The 16,617-nt window shown below is 35.1% G+C and overlaps 3 protein-coding genes and 1 pseudogene across 5 annotated transcripts; 3 read left to right on the top strand and 1 right to left on the bottom strand.

Moving 5' to 3' along the window:
* LOC140831265 (mitochondrial ATP-independent inner membrane protease subunit 2-like) lies at positions 1 to 3,304 on the top strand. The gene is made up of 5 exons (XM_073195075.1): positions 1 to 199; positions 1,541 to 1,713; positions 2,146 to 2,329; positions 2,757 to 2,863; positions 2,956 to 3,304. The coding sequence occupies exons 1-5, from the start codon at positions 128 to 130 to the stop codon at positions 3,035 to 3,037; spliced, it is 618 nt and encodes a 205-aa protein (XP_073051176.1). The 5' UTR covers positions 1 to 127; the 3' UTR covers positions 3,038 to 3,304.
* A 2,637-nt stretch (positions 3,305 to 5,941) lies between these two features.
* On the bottom strand, positions 5,942 to 7,929 carry LOC140808084 (protein ANTAGONIST OF LIKE HETEROCHROMATIN PROTEIN 1-like). The gene is made up of 2 exons (XM_073165107.1): positions 7,320 to 7,929; positions 5,942 to 6,000 (listed from the first exon to the last, which is right to left on the bottom strand). Exons 1-2 carry the CDS (start codon positions 7,927 to 7,929, stop codon positions 5,942 to 5,944), a joined length of 669 nt encoding a protein of 222 aa, XP_073021208.1.
* A 3,216-nt stretch (positions 7,930 to 11,145) lies between these two features.
* Positions 11,146 to 12,214, top strand: LOC140808069 (uncharacterized; annotated as a pseudogene).
* A 1,072-nt stretch (positions 12,215 to 13,286) lies between these two features.
* Positions 13,287 to 15,669, top strand: LOC140831229 (rho-N domain-containing protein 1, chloroplastic-like). 3 transcript variants are annotated; one of them, XM_073195073.1, is made up of 2 exons: positions 13,287 to 13,445; positions 14,298 to 15,669. In XM_073195073.1, exons 1-2 carry the CDS (start codon positions 13,403 to 13,405, stop codon positions 15,392 to 15,394), a joined length of 1,140 nt encoding a protein of 379 aa, XP_073051174.1. In that variant the 5' UTR covers positions 13,287 to 13,402; the 3' UTR covers positions 15,395 to 15,669. The 3 variants fall into 3 exon arrangements, with proteins under 3 accessions (XP_073051174.1, XP_073051173.1, XP_073051175.1); XM_073195072.1 differs by having other exon boundaries at positions 13,294 to 13,445; positions 14,274 to 15,669; XM_073195074.1 differs by lacking the exon at positions 13,287 to 13,445 and adding an exon at positions 13,516 to 14,061.
* Positions 15,670 to 16,617: the final 948 nt, after the last annotated feature.

Genomic DNA, 16,617 nt, shown 5'->3' with positions numbered 1-16,617 from the left:
GGGGATTGCATACGAAACACAAACTTGCCCACAGAAATTGGATTGAACCCCCAAATTAGAGGGGGGGAAGATTTCGAGGGTTTAAGGGAAATTGCAGCGTTAAAAAATTCATCCAGCTGAAATCGAGATGGTTGCGCCCTCTACTTGGTTCCGCTACATTGCCAGCAAACTGGACTACTCCGTCTCTCTCAGCCGAAAGGCGAGTCCTTCAGCTGATCGTGGAGTTTTTCTTTTTTTGTATTCCTTTGTTTGTTTTGAAGTGTGGTTTTGGATTCTGCTGTATTTATCCTAATATAATTTGTGGGAATGTTGGATTCTTACAAATTCTGTAAAGATTGAATCGTTTCTTGTTTTAATTGGTAACATTTGTGAAAAAATTATATTTTTGTTAGTGGATAAAACAATAGTGAAAATGTTTCTTTACTGGGTTAGCTCGAAATAATGAACCCATTCCGTGGGTCAGAAACTCGGGAAGAGGATAGATAAAAGAATGTTTTTATTGCTGAGAACGCTAGCCTGTTAAAGTTTTAGATATAAAATCAACATATCCTTTGAAACTCCTTTTGATTTCTAGCATATGTTATATTAAGCTTTAAACTTTTAGTAGTTGTAGCGAGATAAATTAAGGGGTAGCTGATTCCCCGGTTCTATTCATCAATCACTTTTTTGGGTGGAAAATGGATAAGTTTTACTGTTTTACTATTCAATATTCCTGAAAGGCTTCAGTAATGTTTTGTTGGAGGCCTTTGGCTTTAGCAACTTATTCTTCCCTTCACTCTGCTTAGGGCCTCTGTTTCCATGGTTTTTCGTTTTTTTTTTTTGCCATATTATTGTTATAGATCCTTATATCATACCATATAGCTTGTGTGTTTCTTTGTCATTGTCTCCTGTGTATTAAATTGTTCTCATAGAAGAGCCTGGTTCTGAGTTCTGATGACACTAATCTTTCGAGAGTTTGTGTCGCACAACTTATGCATGGATGATGCACAAAACGAAAGGGAAAATATCCGTCTGCCTCTGATTGGGAGCGTGACTGCACCATGGGGTTGCTTTTGGTAGTAAATGTCTTTATAACTTAAAAAGGAACATCATGGTCTGTGGACTTTATGTATTAGTTAATGCAGTTTTGTTAAGAGTGAAGGAAAAATCTATGAGACCTGAAGTCGGCAAAAGAGATGTAGTAGAGTGTACAAGGTTGGCAGTGAGTGTGCAAGGTTGGCTGTTAGAGCCTAATGTTGAGGAGAGGCCATGTAGGCATTGTATTCTATTTTATGTCACCTTGTTGGCAAAATATTGTATCATTCAATATTTTAGCATCGATTCTGCTCTAAACGGTTGTGAGAGCTGTTGCTTTCTTTTGCGTGAGCAACTTCTGTTATAAAATTTTAAGAAGAAGGGCTTGTTATTATGTGTTTGCTCTATCTGTTCTGCACATTTTAGAGCATTTATCTTTAACTGTTCTGTATTATCACCCGGGAATTCTAAATTTGGTGTTTGAAGATGTTTCGTGTAACTTTCTTTGATATAATCTTCTGCACAGATCTATGTAGGAGGTCAAATTGCAGACACTGAAATATTTGATACCATATGGAAAAATCTTTTTCAAGGAAAGTTGACATTCTTGCATTGGAACAAAGGAGAGGAGATGGCATCAACCATTGGGACTCAGGGGGGAACTCTTCTCGTTCGGAAAATTCCAGCTGCTGATCCAACGTAGGTTTTATACAAAAATATTCAGTGTTTTTACATTTATTTTATTTCTGTATATTGGATTTGGACATTGGTCTAATTTTCTCGTCCATTAGCATATCAGTCGTATTGTTACCTATTTTATTTTTGTTGGATATTGACCGAGAATATTTTTCTACATATGCAGATTTAACTTGACCAAAGGGGTTGGTGTAAATTACCATTGCATCTTAAAATATAATTGGGATTTAATTTTTCGCATTGACCATTTTGTTATTATTATATGGATTAAGCTGGAACAAACATTACATAATTTCCTGATTTTCCCTCCTGCGACTGCATATTTTGATTCTTGCCTGTCTTGGTTTCATATATGTTTGAGGTCGGGGTATCAGACTTCTCATTTTTGACTGACGTTTGAAGAAATTTTGACTGCACGTGAATGTTTTTTGACAGGAGAGTCTATGTTGGAGATGTGGTAGTCCTAAAGGATCCCTTGAACGTAGACAAGTATCTTGTGAGGAGGCTGGCTGCTGTGGAGGGATTTGAGATGGCTTCTACTGATGAAAAGGATGAGCCTTTTGTCCTCGAGAAGGATCAGTGCTGGGTTTTAGGCGACAATGAAAGTTTAAAACCTAAGGTATGCATTTTATTAGAAATCAAAGAATGTATTAGGAATTAGATTTGATATTGTTAAGATAGACGTATCTTTGGTATGATTTCATCTTAATTTAAACTTAGGAATGATTTCTAATCAGATTTACGCCAATACACTTTCACCTTTGCATAGAGGAGGTGATTGTGATTCAAATTGAAAGTGATTAATTGAGTTTTTGCAATTTGGCCTGGATATAGGTCTTTATGACCAATTCATGTAAATCTTGTGTTGTGTTGTATTATCTCGTCCCTGATTTCTGTTATTCAAAACCCGGCATGTCCTTTGTGCTTAAATGGTTCTTGCTTCTGTTATCACGTCACAAGTATCAGATTTTTATCATTCGAATAAGAAAAGTTTAACATGGAAAATACGATCAAAGACGATAATCCTGTTTTCTGGGCTTGTACAGGAATCCTATGATAGCCGAACATTTGGTCCAGTTACCATGACAAACATAGTTGGCCGAGTCATATATTGCCTGAGAAATGCTGTCGATCATGGACCTGTAAATAACAGGTTCACATTTCTTTTTATATACTCTTCATACTAAGCATTACCTATTGCTATAGAGCTTATGCTTTGCAGCAATGCAACTTTTTTTTTTCCAGCCATTTTAGCGAGAGGCAGGATTCACATGTTTTGGAAGTGGAACTTGATGTCGATGAAATGGCAAAAAATCATAAAGCCTAGGTTCGTGCCTCTGATCCATTTGGTGGCAGCTCTGTGCGTTGATTTTGTTGGATATCCTCGTCTGTCAAGTCTTCAGCATGAAATAAATGTAGCACATCTTCTTAATGTTAATTTTACTTGGCAAGGAGGCTTGTATCGAATGTTGTGTTTATATGTACTTCGAGACTGTTGTGGTTCAAGATATTGAACTTGGAGGTTTTTTGTAACCTTGAGCATCTGATAAAATTTTGTTTTTCGAAGGGTATTTGCAAAAGAAACTTTTCTTTCTTTTTTTTTTTGAAAAAAAAAAAACCGTCAATTCTTTACCAAATCGTCATTCGTCAAGTAGTGATTTACAGCCTTTCTGAGAAACAAAGGAACAGCATCCCAAAACAATACATCCCAGCAAGAAAGAAGGCTGCTGCGAGCTAGTTCGTGTTGTTGTGATCTAGTTTGTGGGCTACTTGGTTGGCGTTACCAAGGGTAGTGCAGAAGCGAAACTCCCTGTGAACTGGAACTGAGTAGACGAATAACCTCGGATATATGGTCTTCCTCTGCGAAAGGAGTACGAGTGTGTATAGATTGTGTTGGATCCCGGTTTTCTACACGCCCAAACGCAGCGGAAGTTTAAAAATTTTATTTTATTTTGACAATCAAAATATGTTTGGACGCTCGTATGATTTTCATAATCAAACATACATAGGATATTAAAGATTATACCTTTGTGAATTAAATCACTTGGCTCCAACTATTCCGGGGTTAGCGGAGATAGCTCTTCGTAAATCCATACGAACGTTCTTCGATCTACTTCGAATTAGGTCCACGACTAAATGGTTTATTCCTCTTCCAATTTACACTAGAAAATTGGAAGATATTTTACGTTGAGATAAAAACGAGAGACGGCTCAAACTTTTCTTCAAAAGAAAGTGGCGGAAATTCTTTGATAGGAGAGGGGAGAGTTTTCGAAAATCCTTAGGAGATGGAGGTTAGGGTTTTCAAAAATTATGAATGAATTAAATTAAACTCTAAGCCTGATATACAATATATAAGCTTAGGGCCCATTAACTTAATTAAATACTTAATGGGCTTAATCAATTAATTATTCTAGTCCAACTAGTTTAATTAATTAATTAATCTTTTAAAGTCCAATTAAGATCCTTAATAATATGTATGATGATCTTGTATTCCTACAAGCTCATTATACATATACCCATTACATTTAATTTAATTCATTTATAAATTCAACATTTGAATTTAATATTTAAATTATAAATTCAACTCCTTGAATTTATCACCTCCAAAATTTAATATTTAATAAACTCAACTTTTGAGCTTAATAAATTAAATCCTCAAATTTTATAAATTCAACTCCTTGAATTTATTCTCTCCAAATTTCATAAATTCAACTTCTTGAATTTACTATCTTATAAATTCAACTCCTTGAATTTATTTTCTCAAAATTTAATTATCATAAATTCAACTCCTTGAATTTACTATATCATAATATAAATTCAACTCCTTGAATTTATTCTCTCAACGGAAATAAACGATCCAGTGCTTGTGTGACCCTCAATGGTTCAGGGATACAGCTAGCCGTGGGTTCACAACTCTTTGTGATTCAGGACATAATCCTTTATTCGGGCTTACCCTAGTTAGCCCCATTCTTTTCATCAACACCTTGATTAAGAATGTCAGAACTCATTTCTGATTGCACCCATCGGATCATGGTAAGAGCGTCTAGTAGCATCGCCCCATGATCCCCTAGGTATCACTGATAGTGTCTGCAAGAACCAGTCGATTATGATTAACGTACAGTACGGTCCCTTCATCTCATATATCCCGATCGAATCTGCAACCATTGGTTCATCGAGGGTTGCATATTAATTCGATAACTATGTGATAACTATAATAGTAGCATCGCGTGTACTATTTGGAGAACTCCTTCTCCAACGTACATCTCGTACTCTGGCCAGAGATTCCATGCACTATTATTTCATTAGATCACATAGGATATCCACACCCGTAGGTGAGCGGTGAATCCCCGACTACAATGCACTGGCTCCTATATGTGTCGCAACTGTACCCAACCTCGCCACCTGATGACTCTCCTGGAGCCGGTAAACGAGTCAAAGCACAGCCCTAGCATATAGAGCCTCAGTGTTGTCCCGGGTCGTAAGGACTAATGGTGTACAATCATAACCACGAACTTATCCTCTCGATGAATGATAACCACTTGGAAAGTCCGAGGGAGGGTTGTTCGGTATAATCATCATATGACTACCCATCTGTATGTTTGGACATCTCTATGCCCTTACCAAGAAACGCAGTACACAACATCACAGATGCTAGTCTCGAGCTCAAGCGACCTTTATCCATGTTTTAGGCGGCTGAATTGACTAGGAACGAATTTAGAATATGCAGTGTTTACAAATGAGTTTCAACATCGAATTACGATTCATTTGTATTAAAGCATAATCAAGGACTTTATCTATGCTGCTTGCATGGGTATACAGATAAAGTATAACGAAACCATTACAAGTTAAATTATATTAAAATAAAGATTGTTTATTTCACTTGAGTCGATAAATTCCCTAGCCAACCGTTGGCTTGCAGGGCATCTACTCTAACAGATTGAATGGCTTTTTAAAAGCGTCCGACTCCACAAACCAAGTCGGCCATATACCAATACTTTTAGATGCTCATTGTTCTCTCTGCCCACTATCCCAATACTAAAATGATCATCTGACTCAAAACTGCAGCATCCACATTCACTTTCAAAATATTTCCCCGGTGCTATCTGCTCGGGCGAGGACATCCTCGGGTGACTGTTTGTGGCCATGGAATATCATTTGAATTTAGCTCAAACTGCATGCTCCAAACATATCAAAAGAAACTTCTCCAAATTAATTCAAACGCCAAATTAATTCAAGCGCCTTTCTCAACTTTCCAGTTGAACAAGTCACCAAAAGAGCCCAAATGGAAGGCTGCATTCACAACAGATTTTTTCGAAAAAAGATAACTTGCATTACTACCGAATATCAATCAATACTACTTCTTTAGAACATGAATGAGCAAATTTAGCTAAACTATGCGCAGCTTGATTGATGTCTTCTCGTGTGATGGATCCCAATAAAACCATTCGTCGTGATAAGATGTTGAATTTGTAAAATCAAAGACGACTCCGGGACCAAAATAATCAGAAGAAGTAGACGCTGCTCGGATTGCCTCGGCTGAATTGGAAAACACCCAAATGGAAGTACAATCACTCGCCCCTATCAAGAAACAACTCTTGTGCTTATTAAATTCTTCGTCTACATCAAATCTAAATTGGAGGTTTAATCCAATTTAATTGCAGCTCAAGACTCGGGATGCTGTTAATCAAAGGGACTGCTTGACTTGCATTTTGGAATTAATTATATTACAATGTCATTGCCCAGTTAACCAAGATAGGCTGGCTGATCGCGCAAAGACCTCGTTGGTTATATAAAATCAAATAACTAACGCTCTTCATTCAACCATTGTATTTTTCCAAAAATTTCTTCATTCAACAAAAAAACCATTGCTCTTAATAATTTGGATATTGAGTTTTTAATTCTTTGATTAAATCCATTAGAGTTCATAGTTTGCCATAAACTTCATAGCAATTCATCATTCATGGAGGTCATCTCCAACCCATAAATCTATTTTGATGCAGTTTCTACACCAAATACAACATTCGTCTCCAACCTATTTACTTCAAATCATACCTCAAAAAGAATATTCTCGAAATATTCTTTTTATTTTACATATATTAATTATTATATTTTATTTAATATATTTATAATTATGACTAAGATTTTATTATTAATAAACTTAAATATTATTATTTAAGTTTATAATTTAATTAAACATTTGTATTTATTATTATATGTATTATAAATCATTAAATCAAATCAAATGTGTCCTTAATTAATAATAATTAACATAAATAAATATTTTAAAAATAAAAAATTATTAATTTTAAATTTATATAATTAAATATTTAAATATTAAAATTATAAAATAAATATTATACTATTATTTAAATAATATTTATAATTTTTAATACAAATATTTATAATAAATACAAATAAAAAATCAAAAAAAAAAAAGGAAAAGAAACAAACATATGCGCCAATGGCGCATAGGACCGTTGGAAGAAGAAAAGCTGCACCAGCGTTGGAGATGGCCTTACATGACTCTTGTTTCATTGCAAAATATTTTTTTTTGGGACCGCGTGGATCATGAATTGTTTGCACAAGAGTTGACCATTCAGGATATATACCATTGGCTAAGTAATATCCTTGATGATACTCTTTTCCACCAATAAAGTAATTTGCTGGAGGAGCGATACCTTGCGCAAGATTTGAAAAAAGATTGGATGCCTCGAGAACATTGATGTAATTGTTAGACCCTGGCATACCAAAAAATGCATGCCATATCCAAAGATCATAATCAGCAACCGCTTCCAAAATAATGGTCGGAGAACCACTACGACCCGCGTATTGTCCTGCCCATGCTGTTGGGCAATTTTTCCATCTCCAATGCATACAGTCCAAGCTTCCCAACATTCCAGGAAATCCACGTTTTTCACCAATATGCAGTAGTCTATCAATATCAATGGAGGTAGGTGACCTTAGGTATCGCTCTGCAAATACCTCTACAATATCCCCACAAAAACGTTGAAGGCATTGAATTGTTGTTGATTCTCCTATCTTAATATATTCATCAGCAGCATCCACCGGTGTACCGTATGCCAACATCCGCATTGCAACAGTAATTTTTTGATTAGTAGAGAGTCCCAGCCGACCAAAACCATCTACTCGTTGTATGAAATAACGATCATGATTCTTTACAGCTTCAACAATACGAGGCCTCGTGACATTCGAAAACATCTTCGAAACATTGCTTCATTGTATCTTGGATTATCAGCAAAATAATTGTTGAAAAGATTATGATCCGCCAATTCTCGATCACGTGGAATTATGATATGATCGGGAATCAACCCTCCATGTTTGACTTCAACTTCATGTTGCTCAGCATATGAAGCCGCTAAAATTGTGTAATTGGTTGCTAGACTCCCCAATAAATTTTCTGTTTCGTTGATGGACTCAAATTGATCTTGAACATGTGAATCAAATTCATCAGATGAGCTAGACGATGCTGAATTTAAAAAATGAAAATTTTGATGTATATTGATAGTTGGAAATTTTAAAATACGAGTTGGATAACTTCATATGATTGATATTATATAACAAAACCAAATCTATTCACATTATATTTATCATCTATCCAAAAATTCTGAACCGATTTATACATCGTCGGATTAGATTTCATTTAATCCGAACCATAGGATCTTTAATATATATCCAAAAAAATCTGATCTGATTTATTCACCGTCGAATTAGATTTCATTTAATCAAAACCATAAGATCTTTTTTATCATTTATAAAACTTATCATATTTTGAATTATATATATATAATACAAACAACTAGCCAAAAAGATGATAAGTACTAATAATAATAAAAAATAAATAATAATAATAATTAATTTATCATGCATCGATGATAAGGATATGATATTATATACAATAAATACAAATGGCCAAATATGTAATAATAATAATAATAATAATAATAGGATCATTATCCTATATGCAAAAAAATCCGATTCGATTTATTCACCGTTGGATTAAATTTCTTTCAGTTGGAACCATATGATCATTATCCTATATCTATAAAATCTGATCTGATTTATACTCCGTCAGATTAGATTTCATTTAATCGGAACCGCAGGATCTTTATCCTATATACGAAAAATCTATCTGATTTGTTCACCATTGGATTAGATTTCATTCAATCACAACCATCAACTTCATATCCTCTAGTATCACTCATTCTATATATAGATATAACATAATTTCATTTCGAGTCACCATTATCATTCTCTATTTAATAAATATTATACTTATCTCCCAACATATTTTTGTTCCAATGGCTTCGAATGCACGAACTGCTTCTTATTCATATCAATAAGACATACACCTTTGTCATGTTTATCTTGACATTTCCCAAGATCCTATCATAGGCATAAACCAATCTCGAAATCAATTTTGGAGTCGTGTCGAGCAAAGCTACAACAGTTCCAGAGCACCCGACATGACTGAAGTTCGTAACAAAAGATCTGTGCAATCTCGTATGGGCTTAATATTGGCGGCGATTAGTAAATTAAACGCATGCATCCAACAAGTTGAACAACTCAATCCAAGCAGTGCTTCAGATATGGATATTGTGAGTTTTGTTTTGATAGAATATCTATACTTATATTATTATTAGTTTTTTATATTATTTAACTTAACTTTAATTTTTTTTTTTTTTTTTTGAAGGTAAACAGCTCCATTAAGATGATAAAGAAAGATCATGTTCTACAGCTTTCAACAACCAAGTAGGAAAACCACATGTTCCCCAATCTAAATTAGACAACAAAATCAAAGCCTTGTGGGCTAAAAGATGAGCTACTACATTGGCAGATCTCTTCATATGGTGAATCGATAAGAAATTATGCTCATGAAGCATAGAATGAATCTCCAAAGCTAAGGCACCGACTGATCCCAATTCTTCTTCAGGTTTGGTTACTGCATGGACCGCCTGAAGAGAGTCTGAAAAGATACAAACATTAGCAAACTGTTGGGCCACACAGTAATCCATTCCAAATCTTAAAGCTTCTAATTCAGCACCCTTAATCGACCCCTGATTTCGTATCAATTTTGCCTTGGCTCCTAAAAGAAGCCCATGAGAGTCTCGAATAACAGCCCCAACACTGAATAGGTTATTTGCCTCATCCCAACCTGCATCCACATCAAGCCTCACCTGACCAACAGTCGGCCGTTTCCATAGAGTATCAGGAATAATCTGCTCTTGCAAAGGCAACACTTTGCATGATTCACTTGCCATTCGAAAAGCCCCCAACAAAGAAAAAGCCCATCCCACTTCTATATCAACTGGTAACAGCTTATCGGCATGCAGAAGCTTACATAAATCACTCCAGATAGCCCAAGACACAATGGCAAACACTTCAAACTCTTCCTTACCACAAGTTTTTAATATTAGTAAGCCACAATCAACAAAGGAACACTCCTTGAGTTTGCACAAATAAATCCAAAAACTTGTATTTTTCCAAACCTTTTTCACAAAAGAACAAAACAGAAGGCAATGGCTAGTCGAAGCATAGTTAAAATTGCATAAAGGACACCTACCATCAGTCGGTACATGGTGTGATTGCAAGTTCGCTGACGTAGGTAAGAAATTCCTAGACGCCCGCCACATAAATATCCGGATTGTAGGAGGTACATGAAGTTGCCAGATAACCTTCCACCAAGACTGCAAAGAATGCGACGATTGAGAAGTAGGGGGAGCAAAGCTGTTCGCTTCTAGTCTATATCCATCTCTGACTGAGTACTTCCCATTTGAACTGCCATGCCAATATCTGATATCAGTACAACCTCTCCTATTCAGAGGGATGTCTAGGATGGCTTCAGCTTTTGGCCTCGAAAAAATCTGGCGGATAATGGAATCATACCAGGACCCATTTGGTGAAATGAAGGAGGCCACTTTAAGATTACCATCTAACAAAGTACTATTTTTGCATCGAAAAGAAGGCAAACCCGGAATCCAAGGATCCAACTTTGCTGAAATTTTCTCACCTGTTCCCACTCTCCAACACAGACCTTTACTAATCAGCTCCCTGCCCCAAAGAAAAGACCTCCAAACAAAAGAAGAGTTAGAGCCCAATCCTGCATCCATAATGTCTGAATTTTTAAAGTATCTCGCTTTGAGGATTCTCGCCATTAAAGATTCAGGATTTTGAACCACTCTCCACACTTGCTTAGCCACAAGAGCTTTATTGAAAGCTACCATATTACGAAATCACATGCCACCAAAGCACTTAGGCTTGCATAGATCATTCCAGTTCAACCAGTGCATACTTTTAGATTCTCTGTTATTGCCCCACCAGAATTTAGCACACATCCTTTCAATCTCATGACATAAAGAAGTTGGTAGTTTAAAACACGACATAGCAAAGGAAGGAATTGCTTGCAGAACCGATTTAATGAGAACCTGTCGACCACCCATAGAGAAAAATTTGTTGCTCCAGCCCTGAATTTTCTTACTAATCCGCTCACGAATGTAGGCAAATTGTAATCGTTTACTACGAAGTGAGAAAGTAGGTAGGCCCAAGTAAAATTCATGCCCCTTAACAACATCCACATCCAATACTCTCCTGATTTCCTCAATTGACAAAGCCGGAGTACTCGGACTGAACGTGAGGGCAGATTTATCGTAATTAATCAGTTGTCCCGACGCCGAAGCATAGCTATGTAAACAATTACGAACATTCTCACAGTCCTTCTTTGTCGCTTTAAAGAAAATAAGACTGTCATCAGCAAAGAACAAATGCGAGACACTCGGACAAGAAGCGGCAATCTTAACTCGTGCAAAATAGTTAATGAAACAGGATTCTAATTTCAAGAAAGGTTTTAAGTTTGATCATGTATGGTCTATTATGAAAGACATGGAGAAATTTGCAGCTTCGTCAAATTATTCACGGTCAACAATTCAAAGAGGTATTGAATTTTTCGACTCTCAACAATCGGACACACAAGCAATGGATTCTCCCAAATCAGCGTCCCTTGGATTATCACTATTTGAGATTAATTTAAGTGATGAAAATATTGGTGGTACTTCGTCACAGCGGCCACTTGGAGTGAAAAAGCAAAATCAAAAAAGAAAAAAATGAAAATATGTCACAAACAATTGAATCAATGAGATTAGGACAAGAAAAAATTCTGGAAATAATCCAAACTGGAAATGCTTATCGTGAACATAACAAAGAATTACAGATAAAACGTATGCAACAAGAACGAAAATTGGAACAAAATGAAACAAAAATAGAACAAAATCGACAAATGTTGGATTTGACTAAGTTTCAAGAAGAAAACAAAATTTTGGTAATCGATCTCAACTCAATTCAAGATCCATCTTTACGTGAAAATTTTAGGGCCGAACAGTCAAGAATTTTGAGTGAGAGGGAAGAAAGAAAACGTGCATGTGATAGTCTCGACTATGGAAAATATTTTGGAGACATTGGAGGATCTGGATCCAGCTTACCTTCGTTTTAAATTTAAGTGCTTGTCATCCTTATTTTATTGTATTGTGGTATGATTTTTAATAGTTTGTTGTTTATTATCTTGTTTAGGTTTATGTTGTAGCATTATCTTTGATTTTAAGTGTTGTCATCATATTTTATTTTATGTTGTATTGTAATGTCAATTTTAATAATTTAGTGTTTTTTTATGTTTGTTTATTTAATTTTGTATCATTTTCTTTGATTTTAAAAAAAGTAGAGTTTGAAAATGGCATATTTTATACTATTTTATTTACTACGACTAATTTATCACAAATAATTTATTAACATAATAATATTATCTTTATTAATTATGTATTAAATTAAAATATCCAAGTTTTTTAAAATCACTTTGTTAAAATTTATTGTTTGAAATAATACATTTTTATAATTAAATTAAATTATAAAACTAATTATATAATGTTTAGAGTTTAAGTAAAATTACAATAAAAAACAATTACAAAAATAAAAGAAAAAAGAAAAAAAAAACAACGCTATTGTTACAGTGTTGCACAAAATTTGGTGTAATACTGTAGCAAATCTCTATTTTTAAAAATAATAAATTTGTTCTCAACTATGTTTGCTCGATAGATTCATAGAAGATAATTTGCTGATAAATTTTTTTTTTAAAAAGAAATTTAATATTTTGTGAAAATTTTAAAATAACATATTAGGAAGATATATGATATCATTTTCGGTCGATATATACAATTTTTTTTTTTGTTTGCAGATATCTAAGACAGTTCAAGCTATAAAATCCATACAATTTCATCAAAAAATATATAAATATCAGCAAAATCTTGTGAAAAAATCTACAAAAATCTCGGGTAAAACCCTGTGATATTCTATAAAGTCAGTAAAAATCTATTAACTAAGCAAATACTATCATTTAAATACACATGAGAATACCATCTTTCTAGTATAATTATAAATGAATGGGCAAAAGCAAAAACAAAAATAAATAAATAAATAAATAATCTTGTTGCTATGGGCCATAGGCCTAAAATGCTGGCAAAATTAGTATGTGGGCCTATATTTTAAAGCCCATTTGTTGTCCTTACTACTTGCCTCACACAGTAACATTAAACACACCATTGAAATACCACTGCCAGAGTTCGTCACGGGTCGACCCACGTAAAATCTACACCGCCGTTTGAAGAATTTCCTCGTGCAGCTTCTAGGCATGTCGCATCATTCGGTTTCGTTCGTTTGGAAGATTATTCCAGGTAAACGTTTTGTTTAGAATGCACGATTGTGGTTGTGCAAAGCATTTTATGCATGTATTAAGTTTTTGCTCTCAAAGTTTCGTGCTTGAGAAGAAATGCCGGCATATCTGGTTTCTTATTCGTTAATGTTCGTTTTCGTTTGTAAATGAATTTATGTGAGGATTTTGTTTGTGCCTGGGATTGTGTTTTTGGCTGATGCTCGTCATCTGTTTGACGAAATGTTTGTGTGAGTGCATTCCGTGATAGGCCTTAGCATGTTGTTTCGGTTATTTGTGTGTATGAAGCTGTGCCGTGGTGGAGGAGATGATACATGGACTAAATCTAATGCTGATTTGAGCATTGGGATGTAAGGGTGTTTTTATTTCTATCGATATGATTTTATGGTGATAGGTCTGTTTCTAATTGGTGATTATGATTGTTGTTGTGGAGGTAAGTTGAAAATCTATTTTGACTGAGAAGAAACTTGGAGTTCTTGGTCTCTTGCTTGGCTCCACAGTCATGAACTTGGTTCCACTGGTAGTATAACTTGTGTAATCCTTGTTATTGCTATTTTTTAGCTTTCAGCATGCCGTTTAAACATAGCATGAGATGGTGCTTGTAGTTTATGGCATTCGAGGTAAATACTGGAAAAATGTTTTGATAATCTTTCTGAATTCTACTTATCCTTAATCTGTGCGATTCTTTTATAGGATTTGTCAAAAATTGTAAAGATGCTGAAATTATATTGTTTATCAGTCAATTTTCTAATTTTAATTTTGTAAGAAATTGTTCTTTTGTTTTTTAAATTCTTGGTTGTTAAACTTCTAACTAGAAATTAATTTTTTTCAGAAATATTTCTTAACCTCGATGCAGGATATGTGCCACATGATGTTAGGTGTCAGACCTACTCAGGAGTGTCTGGAAAAACAGTGGGAATATTATTCAACTCTTCTCGTGGTGACCACAAACTCAATTCTGATGTAAGGTGTTTATCATTGAGACATGCTTCTAGGCACACATCTTCTGTATGTCATGCCAGTACTGGCAATTATCAGAGAAATTCAGATTCCTTTAACCGAAAAAGGTCGGGCTTTTCCCGGAATAGGAATAGGCACAATGAAGAGAGAGATGGGCATGAAGATCTTGAAGCATCTGAAACGGTTCCATCAAAAAATGGACGACCCTTGCTTTCTGTCTCTGGAAACCAAAAGTTTCAGGGAACTGCAACTCCTGGCCCTAGAGAAAAAGAGATTGTTGAGTTATTTCGAAAGGTGCAAGCACAACTTCGTGAAAGAGCAGCAATGAAGGAAGAAAAGAAGGTTGAGGAATTACAAGGAAAAAACAAACAGAACGAAACTGTTGATTCTCTACTCAAGCTTCTTAGGAAACATTCAGTTCAGCAAGGAAAGAAAAGCACCAACGGCTCCAGAAGCAAGGAATTCATTCTTGGTGAACCTGAACATGTCTCGTTAACTGAAGAGAGAAGCACAAACATCTCAGATTATGATAATAGTGTGAAACACAAGACACAAGAAAGCCCAGATCCACTTCATAACAGGCCGAAATCAAATTTCCAAAAACGTTCACCGGTCCCTGAAATCAAGTTCCAGCCCAAGGATTCTGATGACTTAGTTACTCCAATCTCGCAGGGCAATCTAGATGGTAATACAAAAGGGCTGACATTGGAGGTCGAAGCTGAAAACAGTCTTGAACTCAATATTGAATCTGATTTTGATTCTGAATCTTATGTGGAGCCACTTTTTTCAGAAGGAAACGTGCTTGATGAGATGACGGAGGATGAAGCTTCTCATATTTATGGTGGCGAGTTTCTGGATGCAGCAGAAGCTAGCGATTTAAGTGCAATGAAGCTGACTGAATTGAAAGCTCTTGCCAAGTCTCGTGGCATGAAAGGATTCTCGAAGTTGAAAAAGTTTGAGCTTATCGAATTGCTGAGCGAGAGCTTGATCTGATGTTGTCTCCTCGTGGGGAATAGCCACTAAGTTTTCGATGCTGAGATTTTTCTCATGTTTCTCTTAATTAATTTTCTCGTCAGTTTGTTCTCTCCTCCAACATCCCCTGTAACTTTTCACCCTTTTGATTCTGGAAACATTTGTCATGTTACTTATTTTTGGTGAAATCCGTTTCTAGTTAGTGAAACCCGTGAAACTTTGATCACAAAACCAGCATGTTGGTTTATTCGCTTGCTCTCCAATCCATTCTATGAAAGTTCCATTTGTGGTGTTCATGGATGGAGTGGGGACAGACGAAACATAGCGAGAATAACGTCGGCCTGGTTTTTTGTCCGTGATTGGAGTCATGTTGGAGCTATGAGAGAAATGTGGTTTGATACTTAGATGTATGTCAAAGTTCTCGATAAAGTGTGCATGGAATGGTAACAGAAACACACACAGTGTAATGAATCAATACCTTTGCATCATTTACAGTCCGAGAGATAAAAATAAGAACTAGTGTGTGATGAGAACTACATTAAAATCAGTCGTTACAAGTCACAATTAGGACCACAATCAAAATATACAACTCATGTGACGAATTATAATACTAGATAAAAACATTGCAATTTAAGTTTATATTCAAATAGAATGTACTTGGATGGATGGATGGATTTCTCAAAATATATTACTTGAATCAATTACATTTGTTTCGATAATCATGAATCATTTTGATTTGATTTTGAGGGTCTGTATTAGCTGCCTATCCTATCTATGACTACTACAAAACAAGGTTTACAGCCCCATTTTAAGTGACAAAAGAGCCTAAATTTGTTTATGCTGATGAGAGTTAGAGCACATTTGGTTTCTTCTCTTCTAAAGCCTTAACAAGCAAGTGGGTTGTGGCCAGCAGATTTGGGTTCATATAGACTAGTTTAATCATTTAAACTTTGTTGAAATTGCAATTTCTCGTTGGATTTTGACCCAAAAATAATCGTAGTTAGTATAGTCTAACTTTGAATTGGATAATCCTTGTAGAAGTTTCAATTTTTAACTTTAGTCCCACCATTATTATAATCATATTTCTTTATATTTTTGTGAATTTTAGATGTACTTACGTGGATTACAAGATTTTGGAGTAGTAAAATATTTTTAGTATAAAAATTAATATTTTTTTATGAATTGGGTCGGGTCGGAGATCTATATCACAAAATTGACACATGAGATCATCTCACAAAAAATTT

The sequence above is a fragment of the Primulina eburnea genome, chromosome 1, assembly GCF_022965805.1.
Source record: "Primulina eburnea isolate SZY01 chromosome 1, ASM2296580v1, whole genome shotgun sequence".
NCBI lineage: Eukaryota > Viridiplantae > Streptophyta > Magnoliopsida > Lamiales > Gesneriaceae > Primulina > Primulina eburnea.
Note: the sequence above shows the minus strand (reverse complement) of the source record. Positions and strands in the feature narration are given on the sequence as shown.

Coding starts and splice junctions, on each gene's coding strand:
- LOC140831265 (XM_073195075.1), top strand. CDS start 128: ATGGTTGCGCCCTCTACTTGGTTCCGCTACATTGCCAGCAAACTGGAC. Junction 1,714..2,145: donor ATTCCAGCTGCTGATCCAAC/GTAGGTTTTATA, acceptor GTTTTTTGACAG/GAGAGTCTATGTTGGAGATG. Junction 2,864..2,955: donor CATGGACCTGTAAATAACAG/GTTCACATTTCT, acceptor TTTTTTTTCCAG/CCATTTTAGCGAGAGGCAGG.
- LOC140808084 (XM_073165107.1), bottom strand. CDS start 7,929: ATGTTTTCGAATGTCACGAGGCCTCGTATTGTTGAAGCTGTAAAGAAT. Junction 6,001..7,319: donor AGGATATTACTTAGCCAATG/GTATATATCCTG, acceptor TTGTGAATGCAG/CCTTCCATTTGGGCTCTTTT.
- LOC140831229 (XM_073195072.1), top strand. CDS start 13,403: ATGTCGCATCATTCGGTTTCGTTCGTTTGGAAGATTATTCCAG. Junction 13,446..14,273: donor CGTTTGGAAGATTATTCCAG/GTAAACGTTTTG, acceptor AATTTTTTTCAG/AAATATTTCTTAACCTCGAT.